The following is a 12,461-nucleotide window of genomic DNA, read 5'->3' on the forward strand; positions in this document are numbered from 1 at the left end:
ATATCATTAAATAGTATCTTAGTTATAGATGTAGTCTGGGGGGTCAGGATGTCCAAACTTTGGTAGTGACCCATGGGTGAAGATGGCATCGAAGCATCAACGTTCCCCAGGCTCTAACTTGGCCTCACTTTCTCCCGAAACTATCTTGTGTTTTACGTTTTTATTGTCTGTCTCAACCGCAGGCGCCAGAGCTGTATCCCGCCACTAGATAGGTTCAGTCACTAAAAGGACACACCAACATTCAAGCCACACTGCCCGGCCCGCTCGCCCTCACTGCAGTCCCCACCAGGGGGCACGGAGTCTTAGGGGCAGCCTCTGAGGGGCCCGCGCGCGAGGCCCTCTGGGAAGTGTAGTTCACGTGCCCGCCACGGCTCTGGGGGGGTGTGGGAGCGAGGCTCCGTGTGCGCAGGCGCACTTCTGGTTCTACCCCGCCGCTGCGGCCATTGTCCAGCCCAGTTGCGGCGGAGGCCGCTTTGGGCAGCTAACCCTTCTGCAGAAAAGACCTGGAGAGAACAGAGCCTGCGGCGGTGGTCGACGGCCGATCTGAGGCCCTGGGTAGGCCTGAGGTCACAAGTCCTGAGCCCCCTGGAGGCGCTGATTCGGAGTGCGCGGGTCGGCGCAACACTTCTCACGGGTTTGAGGGGTGTCAATTGGGCCTCGCCCACCATCCTGCGGGTGTGACTGGGCGTGGCTGGAGGGGGTTGTCCGAGAAGCCGCCAAGCCCCAGTTTGGGGGAGGAGGGGCGGCTGGCCCTGACGGGATCCGCCCTCCTCCCCACCCTCCGGGCAGAAGTGGCTGGGAGCGCGGGCGGAGGCGCGGCGGGCAGGGTGGGGACCCTGGTTGCAGCCTGGTGAGTGCGCGCTGTCCTCTCTCCGCAGCCGCTGTCCGGGAGCCCGCCCCGCAGAGACAGAAATGGCCCCCAGGCCTCCGATGGCCGCGCCCCAGGTGAGCCGCTGGTTCCGAACCTCCCGGGGCATCCCATCCAGCGGTGCTCTGGGGCGCTTTTGGAACAGTCATTGTTCTAGAGACTCTGATTCCTGGCTCGATTGCCGCTCCGAGCCCCAGGCACGCAAAGTCCCAGGATGTCCAGAGCCCGTGGGGAGGGATTCCCAAAAGTCTGGCGGCACTGTGGGTTAGAGGAGACCACGGTGGTGCAATCCTGTGAGAGGAGTTAAGGTTAAATGTGTTGGGAAGTCCCGAGTACTGTGCTAGTTCTTTGAACTCTGTCAATGAGGAATGGAGAGGGTGGAGTGACCAGATAGGAAATTGTAGAAGAGGAAGTGACAGTCAGTGAGTGAAAAGAGAAGAACCCCTTCTGATCCAGAAGCCCATCAGGGGCCAAAGAAACCTGATCAAAATAAGCCTAGGAAGAGGTTGGTGATGGGGCTTTCTTGGGCAAGACCAAAAACAACAAAAGAAAACAAAAACCACCAGAGTTAACCAGCCACGAGATTTTTTGTGGCCTTTTCTGCTTTAACAAAGGTCTGATAGTGCACACATGCATCTCCAGATGTCATAGCCTTTGCTTTAATTAATATGAGGCTGATTTGTGAACCCATTTGTTCTTGTGACAGAGAGTGCATTTTCTAGAAATATCACAACTCAAGAGTATCCATTAATTTACAGAGTATATTGGTGAAAAATATATCCAGATTTTATCTGGATCTTTTAGTCCATACTCTTTAGAATTAAGGAAAAATTGTAAATTATTGTTGGTGTATGAGACAATCAAGATCAATCCAGAAAAAAGTACCAACTACTAATGTCCTTTAAAAGCCATTTACAAAAAAAGAAAAAAGAAAGAAAAGCTTACTGTATATTAAGCACACAAAGTATGCTTAAATACACCTGTGTTTTTTTACTGCTTGTTATAATTTTGTTTTATGAGCCTTATGGAGTAAAACAGGTGTCAGTACTAGAAATAGTTATTTAGTTTGAGTAATCATTGTTATCACCTTTTCAGTGTTTCCTCTGTAGGCTGAGAATTAGGATGGCTTAATATTTCATCTGGGGGATGGCTTTTTCTGAAGGAGCGTTGCTTTTTTTTCCCCCCTTTTTTTAGAAACCTAAATGTTTATTGCATGTACTAAGAAGGGAAGTTGGAACATTAAAGATAGAGACTACACTTAAGGCTTTTAATATGACAGTCTTAATCAAATACACCATGAAATAATAGATTATCATGAAATAAATAAGCCAACTACTAATTTAAAAGTGAGTAACAAAAATTAAGGAAGAACTAATTTCATAGTAACAGTTATTCCTGCCAAAGAGCATTTTCATCTTTAAGAAAACAAGTGGTTGTTAAATTGGAATGGGTGTCTATTAAGCATTGTTAATATAAATGATATATTTTAGGAATAGCAGATTACAGATTCCAATTACAGATTCTCTTATTTTCAGACACTACTCAACCTACAAGTGACAAATTATCAATATTGTAGGAGGGCTTTTTAATGGTGACAGTGGCTATGTGTTCTAAGCAGTGAATTTTAAGCCCTCTTTAACTTTACTTTTAGAGCTATACTTCCCAAGCACTCTGACTAGTGACATTTTCCTGCAATTTTTGATGGTCTCTTGAGTTATCTAAACTCAGTCTGCAGGTGATGACTGGAGATGAGGGACAGGAAATAACAGAACACTGGCCTTAAGTGGGGCTTTTTAGGCAGAACTTTCCTTTATCAGTGGTTTTCCTTCTTTGAGCATGGTCCTCAGGGGAATGCAAAGATGAGTGGGGGTAGAGTCTCACACAGAAGTATAGCACAGAGAGGTGGAGTCCCCTGTTGTTGCAGAGGTCCAGAGACTGCTGTGAATTCAGGGAGGAGATAAGAAATTCTGCCTGTGGAAAGGAATCAGTGGAGATGCCACGTATGAATAGAAATAGAGTCTAAGCAGGTGAAAATAAGGGGGGTAAAAGTAGAGCTGACTGACTTTGTGTGTTAGGGGAGTTGAGAGGTAAGACCTGTGACAACAGATGTGGGCTGCAGGCAGCAAGTGGACACTAAGGAGCTTGTACTTTTTTTATTTTTGGCCTTATAACCCATTCACTCATTTATTTATTCATTCAACAGATAAGTCATTGAGCCCCTATTATATGTCTGGGCATTTGTCTAGGCAGTTGGGATACTTCAGTGAACACAATTATAAAGGACTTTGTTCTTATGGACCTTATATTCTAGAAAGAGAAGAGAGTTGGAAGAATTCAGTAACTAAGTACATTTTATAGTATTCTAGAATAGTTTCATAGAAAAAAGAGAAAGGTAAGAGGGAAGGTAGGGGACTTGTGATAGGGATATAGATTTTGGGGTGGGTGGGTACTGGGGATTGAACTTGTGTGGTTTACCACTGAGCTATATCTCCGGCCCTTTTATTTCTTATTTTGACACAGGCTCTTGCAGAGTTGCTGAGGGTCTTGCTAAATTGCTAAGGCTGGCCTTGAACTTGTGATCTTCCTGCCCCCACCTCCCAAGTGGTAGGATTATAGGCAAGCACTATCATGCCCAGTAGGGATACAATTTTATTTTATTTTTAAAAGAAAGAGCGAGAGAGAGAGAGAGAGAGAGAGAGAGAATATTTTTAATATTTATTTTTTAGTTTTCGGCGGACACATCATCTTTGTTGGTATGTGGTGCTGAGGATCGAACCCGGGCCGCACGCATGCCAGGCGAGTGCGCTACCGCTTGTGCCATATCCCCAGCCCTAGGGACACAATTTTAAATAGCAAGGCTAAGGTAAACCTTATCCTTCCTGAAATGACATCTGAGTAGATTTAAAGGAGGTGAGGGAATTAAGGATGCAGACATTTGGGGGAAGAGTGCAGTGGTTAGAGGGAACAGCCTAATGCAGGATGTGTCTGGTTTATTCAAGGAGCAGCTAGGAGACCAGTATAGCTGGAACTGATTTTAGGCAGGGAGCTAGTATAACTTTAAATATTGCCATGACTGATGAGTCATAGGAGAAAGTTTGAAAGTTGGAGCTCTTTTAGAGAGGTGTTTTGGTAGGTGTAGTTGACATATAGCCAGAATGTCTCCACCTGAAGTAGGAGGGAATGGGAGCAGAGATGGAAGCAGTGGGATGCTCTTAGAATTAGTAGCCTCTAGGATTGTGAGTAGCTTTATCAGTGTAAACACTCTACATCCGTGTTCTCCTTCTTTATATATGTACTACATTTTCAGTTAGGGAAAATAAAAAGGTGTTTTCCATTCACCAAAACAGTAAGAAATTATTGAGAGTTCTAACTTAATGGGGAGGGATCAAAGACTGGTCTCTGCTGACTCAAGATTCTAACAGCTCTGTGGTTAGATCATCTAGTTGACCAGACCCAGGAAAACGTGGTCTGTGTCACCCAAATTCAAGACAAGATGCTGCAGGGCCATCAGGGGAAGCCAAGCCACTTCTTAATTAGGTTAGGATGATTTCTGGTCAAGAATGTTAGAGCTCCTTCTATTCCTTTCCCAGCTTCCTTCTGAGCTAAGAAGTGGAGCTGGTCTTTAAGCCTTAGGTCAAATACACCTTCTCTTCCCTCTGTGCATTCCTAGAAGAACTAGCTATGCATGCCTATGATGTTACTGTTCTTACATAGTATAGTGGTGTTTCCCCCATCAGTTTCAGGCTTTGAGCCCTTGAAGGGCAGGGCCATTTGACTCCTCCTTTCTATTGCTTACTTCAGAGTAATCTTGAGGTAGGTGGGTATAATGAGTGAACATTCAGAACAACTAACCCCCTAGTAGCAGTTTTATACTTTCTGCATTGTAGTTTTGATTTGCAACTTTCTAATGATTAATGAAAGTGAGCATCTTTTCATATACTCATTGGCCATTTGCATACCTTCTTTGGAAAAAATGCTTATTCAAGCTTTTTTCGTGTGTGTGTGTGTGTGTGTGTGTGTGTGTGTGTGGTGCTGGGGATTGAACCCAGGACTTGGCACGTGGTGAGCAAGTGCTTTAGTTGTGAGCTACATCATCAGTCCTTTTTGAGTCAGCATCTCCATAAAGTTGCCCAGGCTGGCCTCGAATGTGATTCTTCTACTTCAGCCTCTCAAATAGCTGGGATTGCAGCTCTCCTTTGCTCATTTTTTTTTTCAGTTGGATTGTTTGGTTTTTTTGTTGAGTGTTAGGTGTTCTCTGTATATTCTGGATATTAATTTCAATACAATGGTGTTTTAATAGAAAAAGAGGCATTTGTGATCCCTCTTTAGTGCCTCTGTATTAGTGATTTGATGAATTTCCTTCTTTTCTCTCTATTCATGTTTTTTTCTTTTAAACATTTCGATTATTACATTTAAATTTTTATTTCAGCCAGACGCAGTGGCTCATGCCTGTAATTCTAGAAGCTAGGGAAGCTGAGACAGGAGGATTGTAAATTCTCAGCAACTTAGTGAGGCCCTATGCAATTTAATGAGAGCCTGTCTCAAAAAAAAAAAAAAAAAAAAAAAAAGTTGTGTGGGGAGCCAGGCACGGTGGTACATGCCTGTAATCCCAGCCGCAGGGGATGCTGAGGCAGGATGATCAGGAGTTCAAAGCCAGTCTCAGCATGGTGAGGCACTGAGCAACTCAGTGAGACCCTGTCTCTAAATAAAATACAAAAAAGGGCTGGGGATGTGACTTAGTGGTTGAGTGCCCCTGAGTTCAATCCGTAGTACCAAAAAAAAAAAAAAAAAAAGTGGTGTGGAGGGAGGCTGGGAATGTGGTGTAGTGAGTGCCCCTGGTTTCAATTCCTGCTACCGAAAAAGAATAAAATAAAAATTTATATCATTTTTATGAGGATTTATCTTTTTCTATCAGTGGTAATAGCAGTATTATATTGTTTTGCATGAATGTACTAAAAGTTACATAGCCATTTCTTTTTTAAAAAAATATTTTTAGTTATACATGAACACAATATTTTTTAGTTATACATGGACACAGTATCTTTGTTATTTATTTTTTTATGTGGTGCTGAAGATGCCACTGAGCCACAACCCCAGCCCTAGACATTTCTTTTAAGACATTTAAATTGTTTCTCCATTTTTTTACTATTATAAATAATACCGGGTAATCCCATTTGATTATAGTAGATAATTCTTTCAAAATACCATTGGAAAGTTTTTCATCTGTATTCTTTAGTGAAATAGCTCTCAGAGAAAGAGATCTCTGCCAGATTTTAGAGTCATGCTTAACTTAACCTTCATTTGTAGAAACATTCTGATAGCTTTTTTTTTTTTTTTTTGGTATTGGCAGTTTAACCCAGGGGCACTTTATCACTGAGCTACATTTCCAGCCCTTTATATCTTTTTTATTTTTAGACAGGGTCTCACTGATTTGCTGAGCCTTGCTAAATTGCTGAGACTGGCCTTGAACTTGCTATCCTCCTGCCTCAGCCTACCAAGACACTGGGATTACAGGCATGCACCACCATGCCCAGCCACCTAAGGAACTTTCAAAAATGCTTGTCAAGGCCTCGGGCAATTTAGATAAAAGTTTCCCAGGTAATTCTATTCACTCTCAAAATGCTTGTGGTGGTGATTCTGAAATGAAGTCTGAGAAATTCTTGAGGGAGAAAAATTTGTGTAGATGGCGGTAATTCTGAAGTGGAGAAGTGGACTAAAGGCTGGAGGAAGACATGGAGGTTGGAAGTTCTGGAAAAGCTCCACACAGGAAGGGAAAATTGAACTTGTTCTAGAATGATGTCTGGGAATTTTTGCCATATAGCTGAGGGAAGAAAGCACACTGTGATCAGAATAGGATGTACAAAGGCAAGGTGACACAAAAGAGAATATATTATTAGGGCAGAGTCCATGTGGTAGAAATATGAGGTGTTATGGCAGAAGGGCAAAGTCTGAGAAAGATGAATCAGTAGTCTGGAAAAGGGTGAATTAAAGCAGAGATCTAGAATAATCTAGAACAACATTGTCCCAAAGAAATAGGAGCTATATCTGTATAGTTATTTTAATTTACTAGTTTTCAAAATGTGAAAAATAGCAGATAAAATTAATTTTAGTAATACATATTATTTAACCCAATATATCCAGAATATTATAATTTCTGTTATTAATATTTTAAAATTACTAAGGAGGCATTTTACTTTTTTGATACTAAATCTTTGAAATCTTTTGTGTATTTTACACTCAACAAAGAAGCTTGATGTAGTTAAGGAAAGCAAGATCAGGATAACTACAGCCTAGTGCATGATAGCAGAGCTTAGATTTTATTTTTAATATAGTGGATGCTATTGATTTTAGGCAGTGAAGGGCCAGGGGTTGTGATTCAGTGGTGGAACACTTGCCTAGCATGCATGAGGCACTGGGTTTGATCCCCAGCACCACATAAAAATAAATAAATATAATAAAGGTATTGTGATTTTAGACAGTGAAACAGCTATACTACAGAGTGCTGAAATGGTTCAAAGTAATAAGGTGAAATTATATATACTAGTATGAAAAGATCTTCAAGATACATAGTCAAATGTAAAAGGCAGGTTGTAGAATAATATGAAAGTCATAAAACATAACTTCTGTATGTATGTGTAAAATATGGACAAGAGACTTGTAAATGTATACACCAAACTGTTAAGAGTGATTGCTTCTGGAAAGCAAAATGGGATGGATTAGTTGTGGGGGTGAAAGAGGGCTGTCATTTTTTACTTGCCACTGTATTTGAATTTTTGTAACAGCAGAAATAATTGGGCCACAAGGAATCAGTGATTCTATAAACAGCCTTAGTTGGGAAGGAAAACAGGAAGATAGCTAAGTAGGGATATAGGGTTACAAGACAAATTGCCCCTCATGACTTTCTTGACAGATATACTAGATTCTTTGTAGAGTTATATAACTGACTAGCATATATAACCCAACATTGCAAACACATGATTACTGCTTCTAATAAATCCCACCATATGTTCCCAGTATTGCCATGGGAACATTTGTAGGGTTGATCCCTAGTTGAGCAGGAATGTGATCTTGTAGGAATCAGTGACATTCAAAGATGTGGCTGTGGACTTCACCCGTGAAGAATGGCATCATGTGGACCCTGCTCAGAGGAACTTATATAGGGATGTGATGCTGGAGAACTACAGCCACCTGGTTTCTCTTGGTAAGAATCACTTCCTGGGGCTGGGGATGTGGCTCAAGCGGTAGCGCACTCGCCTGGCATTCGTGCAGCCCGGGTTCGATCCTCAGCACCACATACAAACTAAGATGTTGTGTCCACCAAATACTAAAAAATAAATATATATATATATATATATATATATATATATATATATATATATAAAGAATCACTTCCCTTGGTGTCCCTCCTGTTGGCGGGTCTTTCCTTTCTCAGTTGCTAAGAGTGTGGTGCTCATAGTCTAGGTAACTATGAGCAGGGTGTCCAGGGATTAGAGCTTATTCATGTCTTTAGGACTCACCTTTCTAAGATTTTGAGCCTTCTCTTTAGGTGAAAAGTCTTTATTTGCAGAAATGGAAATAGGCACTTTGATTGCATGACTCCTTAAGTTGCACCTTTTTTTTCCTTCAGAGTTCCTGAGGATCAAGGACTAGAACTGATTATAGGAAGGTTCTCTGTCCTTGCACAAACACCCAAATCTTGTGTATTTACCCATGAGCAGGGTATCAAGTTTCCAAGCCAGAAGTGATCTTCAAATTGGAGCAAGGAGAAGAGCCATGGATATCAGAGGGAGAAATCCAAAGGCCTTTCTGTTCAGGTAAATGAGTGAGAATTCTACTTGTGCAGACAGTGGCACAAGCTTAGGGAGGGGGCACCATCAGCAAGCTTAGGAACCTCTTAGACCTGCAGAGGAAGCTGAAGCCATCTTCTGAGTGACATCTATGCATGTCTGTCTTCTCCAATGATACCTCTCCTGAAAGTAGGTCTTAAGAGAAAAAGGTACCCCTTTTTCTTAAAGTAGCCTTTTACCCTAGCTCAAAAATACTATCTCTGCCTATCCTGAATCTGCCTGCTAGATTATATTTTCCTTGGATATTCTCAGACTACCTTCATTATGTAGTAATCCTGTTTCTTACTCTTTCAGACATGAATTGAACTTCCATATCTCCTCCTTATTTTGTCTGTTGCTTTCACTGTTGGATGCTGTGGACTTGTAGGAAATACTTCAGCCTTGATTTTTTTCTTTATAACCTGCTTCTAGACACCTTTCACTGGCCACATTCCTGAAACACCTGTCTTAGGAGCAACACTATCTTGCTTCCATCCTGTATTTATGCTGGTTGGATTCATTGCCTCCCTCTATATCCTTCTAGTACGTCCTTTCCCAATCTCCTGGCTTGTGTGTGGGGTGGGGTTCTGGGTTTTAAGTCTGTGGTAGTCAGCTTTCTGTTACTGTAATGAAATGCCTGGGGTGACTGACTTAAAAAGAAAAGGTTTATTTTGGCTCACAGGTTTAGAGGTTCCATTCATGATCAATTAGCCATGTTGCTTTGGGTCTGTGGCAAGGCATCACATCATGACAGGAGTGTTTGGCCAAGTGGAATTGCTCACTTCATCAGCCAGGAAGCAAAAGAGAAAAAAGATCCCATGATCCCCTTCAAGGGCCTTTACCCAGTGACCTAAAGAATTCCCATTGGGTCCCATCTCATAAAGATTCTATCACCTCCCAATAGCTCTACCCTGGGGACCAAGCCTTTAATACATGGGCCTTTGGAGGACACATAACATCCATAATGTAACAGGGTCTTTTGTTTTTGCCCCAAGTGAAGCCACTTAGGAATCTTCAGCCTTCTCTGCTTTCTTTCTCTGTGACCTTTCTAAAAAGTTGCCTGCCTTTGTGGTAGTTGCAGCTCTTTATTCTATGCTGTGGACCCATAAATCCTCCTTACTTATACCCTGGTCATTTTTCTCCTCACAGGACCTTCAGTTGGAAGTCTCATGGAGCTCATATTATCTTTTATGTCTTTCATCCCCAGTCAGCACATTTTGCTACTTTGCCCATTATTCATTTCTGCCTTTGCCTCTTAGAAACCACTGGGTTTTCTGATCCCTTAGGCCAGACACAATAATCAGGTTTTTTTTTTTTCTTTCAACCCAGGTTATTTTCCTCTTTTGTGAAGCATCTTCGATTTTCCTGTCTCTTAACTTCCACTGGTGGCATCCTAAATTATGCCTTGGGCTAAGATAGTATACTATAATTCACAGGTAGAATTTCTCACTGTCTTTTCTTTTTATAATCCATGCTGAATTGTTAAAACAATGGCTTTATCAAGATATAATTCCCATACTGTAAAAGTCACCTTTTCAAAGCATACAAGTCAGTGTTTGTGTGTGTGTGTGTGTGTTTCAGAGAGCTGTGTAAATACCACTACTGTGTTGTACACTATATTATGCAAAAAGTTAGAATGTGCTTATCACCCTCAAAAAACTCATCACTCCAGAAACCCATTAGCAACTCACAGCCCACTCTCCACTCCTCCCAGCCCCTGGAAGCCATTGATCTGCTTTCTGTCTATGCTGGACATTTTGTATAAATAGATTTATATAATATATGACTGGCTTCTTTAACTTGGTACAGTGTTTTCAAGGTTGATGCATGCTGCAGCCCATATAAATACTTCATTTCTTTTTATGCTGAGTTATTTCATTGTATGAATATGCCACATTTTGTTTAACTGTTCATCAGTTCATCGACCATATTGGTTTTTCATATATTATCTTCATAAATCTTTCACCTCTGACAAAACTTTCCTTTTATTTACTGTACTCATTATGAGGAAACAGAAGTTCCTTTAATTTTTTATTAAATTATTTTTTATTCTAATTTGTTATACATGATGGCAGAATGTAATTCATCTCATATACACATATAGAGCACAATTTTTCAAGACACTGATTGTAAACAAAGTATTTTCACACCATTCGAGTCCTCACACGTCCTCATATATGTCTGTCTCCATCACATCGTCTTTCCTACCCCCATGCCCCGCTGTCTTCCCCTCTCTCCCCTTTGCCCTATCTAAAGTTCCTCCATTCCTCCCATGCTCCCCCCGCCATCACCATTATGATTCAGCATCCTCATATTGAAGAAAACATTCAGCCTTTGGTTTTGGGGGATTGGGTTACTTCACTTAGCATTATATTCTCCAACTCCATCCATTTACCTGCAAATGCCATGATTTAATTCTCTTTTAATGCTGAGTAATGTTCCATTGTGTATATATACCAAAGTTTCCCGAAGTTCCCTTAATTTAAAAGTTCCCTATAATATCTTCTAGAATTACCTTTCTGTTCCTACTAAAACAAACTCCCCTTAGTTTGAAATGAATAATGGGCAAAGTAGCAATTCCCCTTATAAACAGTATATGCTTTCCCTCATTAGGGAGTATGTTCTACCTCCCCAAAGCCATCTATTCTTTGAGTTCAGATTCAAATAAAACCTGATATACATTAATGTATTTATTTTTTCCCTGGTCACAAATACAAGTTCTGTCCTCTCCACTATACAAACTCAGATTTATTTATATTTATGTATATACTGTCTGTTAGACTATTGTAGAATCTGGCTAGGGAGAAAACTTTCTCTTTCCTTAATTTCAATAAACTTTCTTGAATGCCCCACTGATAAGGATTCTAAAAAAATACAAAGCATTCTCAGGCCTTAAGAATTTAGAATTGATTCTTGAAGGGTAAGGAATTTGAGGTTTAGCGGCTCTTAGTTGTTTTTTTCCCTTCTCAACATTTCATTATGAAAAGTGTAAAATATATTGAAAAATTGAAAAAAAAAAGTACAGTGAACACAATATACCTACTACCAGAATTATCACATTCGTTGTCCTTTACAATTTTTTATTGTAAAGGACAACGAAATCTTTTTCACATATCTGTTCATCTATCAGTCCACTTTTTGATGCACTTCCAAAGAAGTTGCAGGCATGAGTACAATTCATCACTATATACTTCAGCATGCATATCATTAACTAGAGTTTTTTTTTTTTAAGAAAATGTTACATACAATGAAATGTTTACCTCTTTTATGTACCATCCACATGGTTTTGACAGATGTATTCACCAAATTTCCATTTGTAAGGGCAGAAAGCTTCTTTTCCTTAGTTTTAAAAGCTTGCTTTTTTTAGAACCTAGAAATTAATTAATTCTCTGTTATTGGTATTCTGAAGTAAAAACAGACTTAGAGATTCATTTATATAGCCAACCAAAAAAAAATCCTTTTTGGTCAAGAGAGGTGATTAATATAGAATCAGAGCTCTACACTAAAACTGTAGCCCCAGTGGTAAGGACAAAGATGATTTGCTGCTGTGCAGTGGTGCATGCCTGTAATCCCAGCAACTCAAGAAGCTGAGGCAGGAGTTTTGCGAGTTTTAAGCCAGCCTCAGCAACTTAGCAAGGTCCTAATCAACTCAGGGAGGCCCTGTCTCTAAATAAAATATAAAAAAGGGCTGGGGATATTGCTCAGTGGTTAAGGCCCCTGGGCCCAATCTCTGGTACCAAAAAAAAAAAAATTGCCTCTTGAAATTC

At 40.7% G+C, this 12,461-nt stretch overlaps 1 protein-coding gene across 10 annotated transcripts in view; it reads left to right on the plus strand.

Annotated features, from left to right (window-relative positions):
* The first annotated feature begins 416 nt into the window (after positions 1 to 416).
* The window catches only part of ZFP90 (ZFP90 zinc finger protein), a 60,493-nt gene continuing 48,448 nt past the window's right edge, over positions 417 to 12,461 (plus strand). For 8 of the 10 annotated variants that reach the window (XM_081273794.1, XM_081273793.1, XM_081273795.1 and 5 more), the window contains exons 1-4: positions 417 to 555; positions 879 to 945; positions 7,943 to 8,069; positions 8,587 to 8,682. In XM_081273794.1, coding sequence (XP_081129920.1) covers positions 913 to 945; positions 7,943 to 8,069; positions 8,587 to 8,682 — 256 coding nt within the window. In that variant the 5' untranslated portion in view covers positions 417 to 555; positions 879 to 912. Of the gene's footprint in view, positions 613 to 878; positions 946 to 7,942; positions 8,070 to 8,586; positions 8,683 to 10,023; positions 11,320 to 12,461 lie in introns of those variants that run through there. The other 2 variants (XM_081273790.1, XM_081273788.1) reach the window with 2 other exon arrangements.

Source organism: Spermophilus citellus (assembly GCF_964194105.1).
Source record: "Spermophilus citellus genome assembly, chromosome: 18".
Classification (NCBI taxonomy): Eukaryota; Metazoa; Chordata; class Mammalia; order Rodentia; family Sciuridae; genus Spermophilus; species Spermophilus citellus.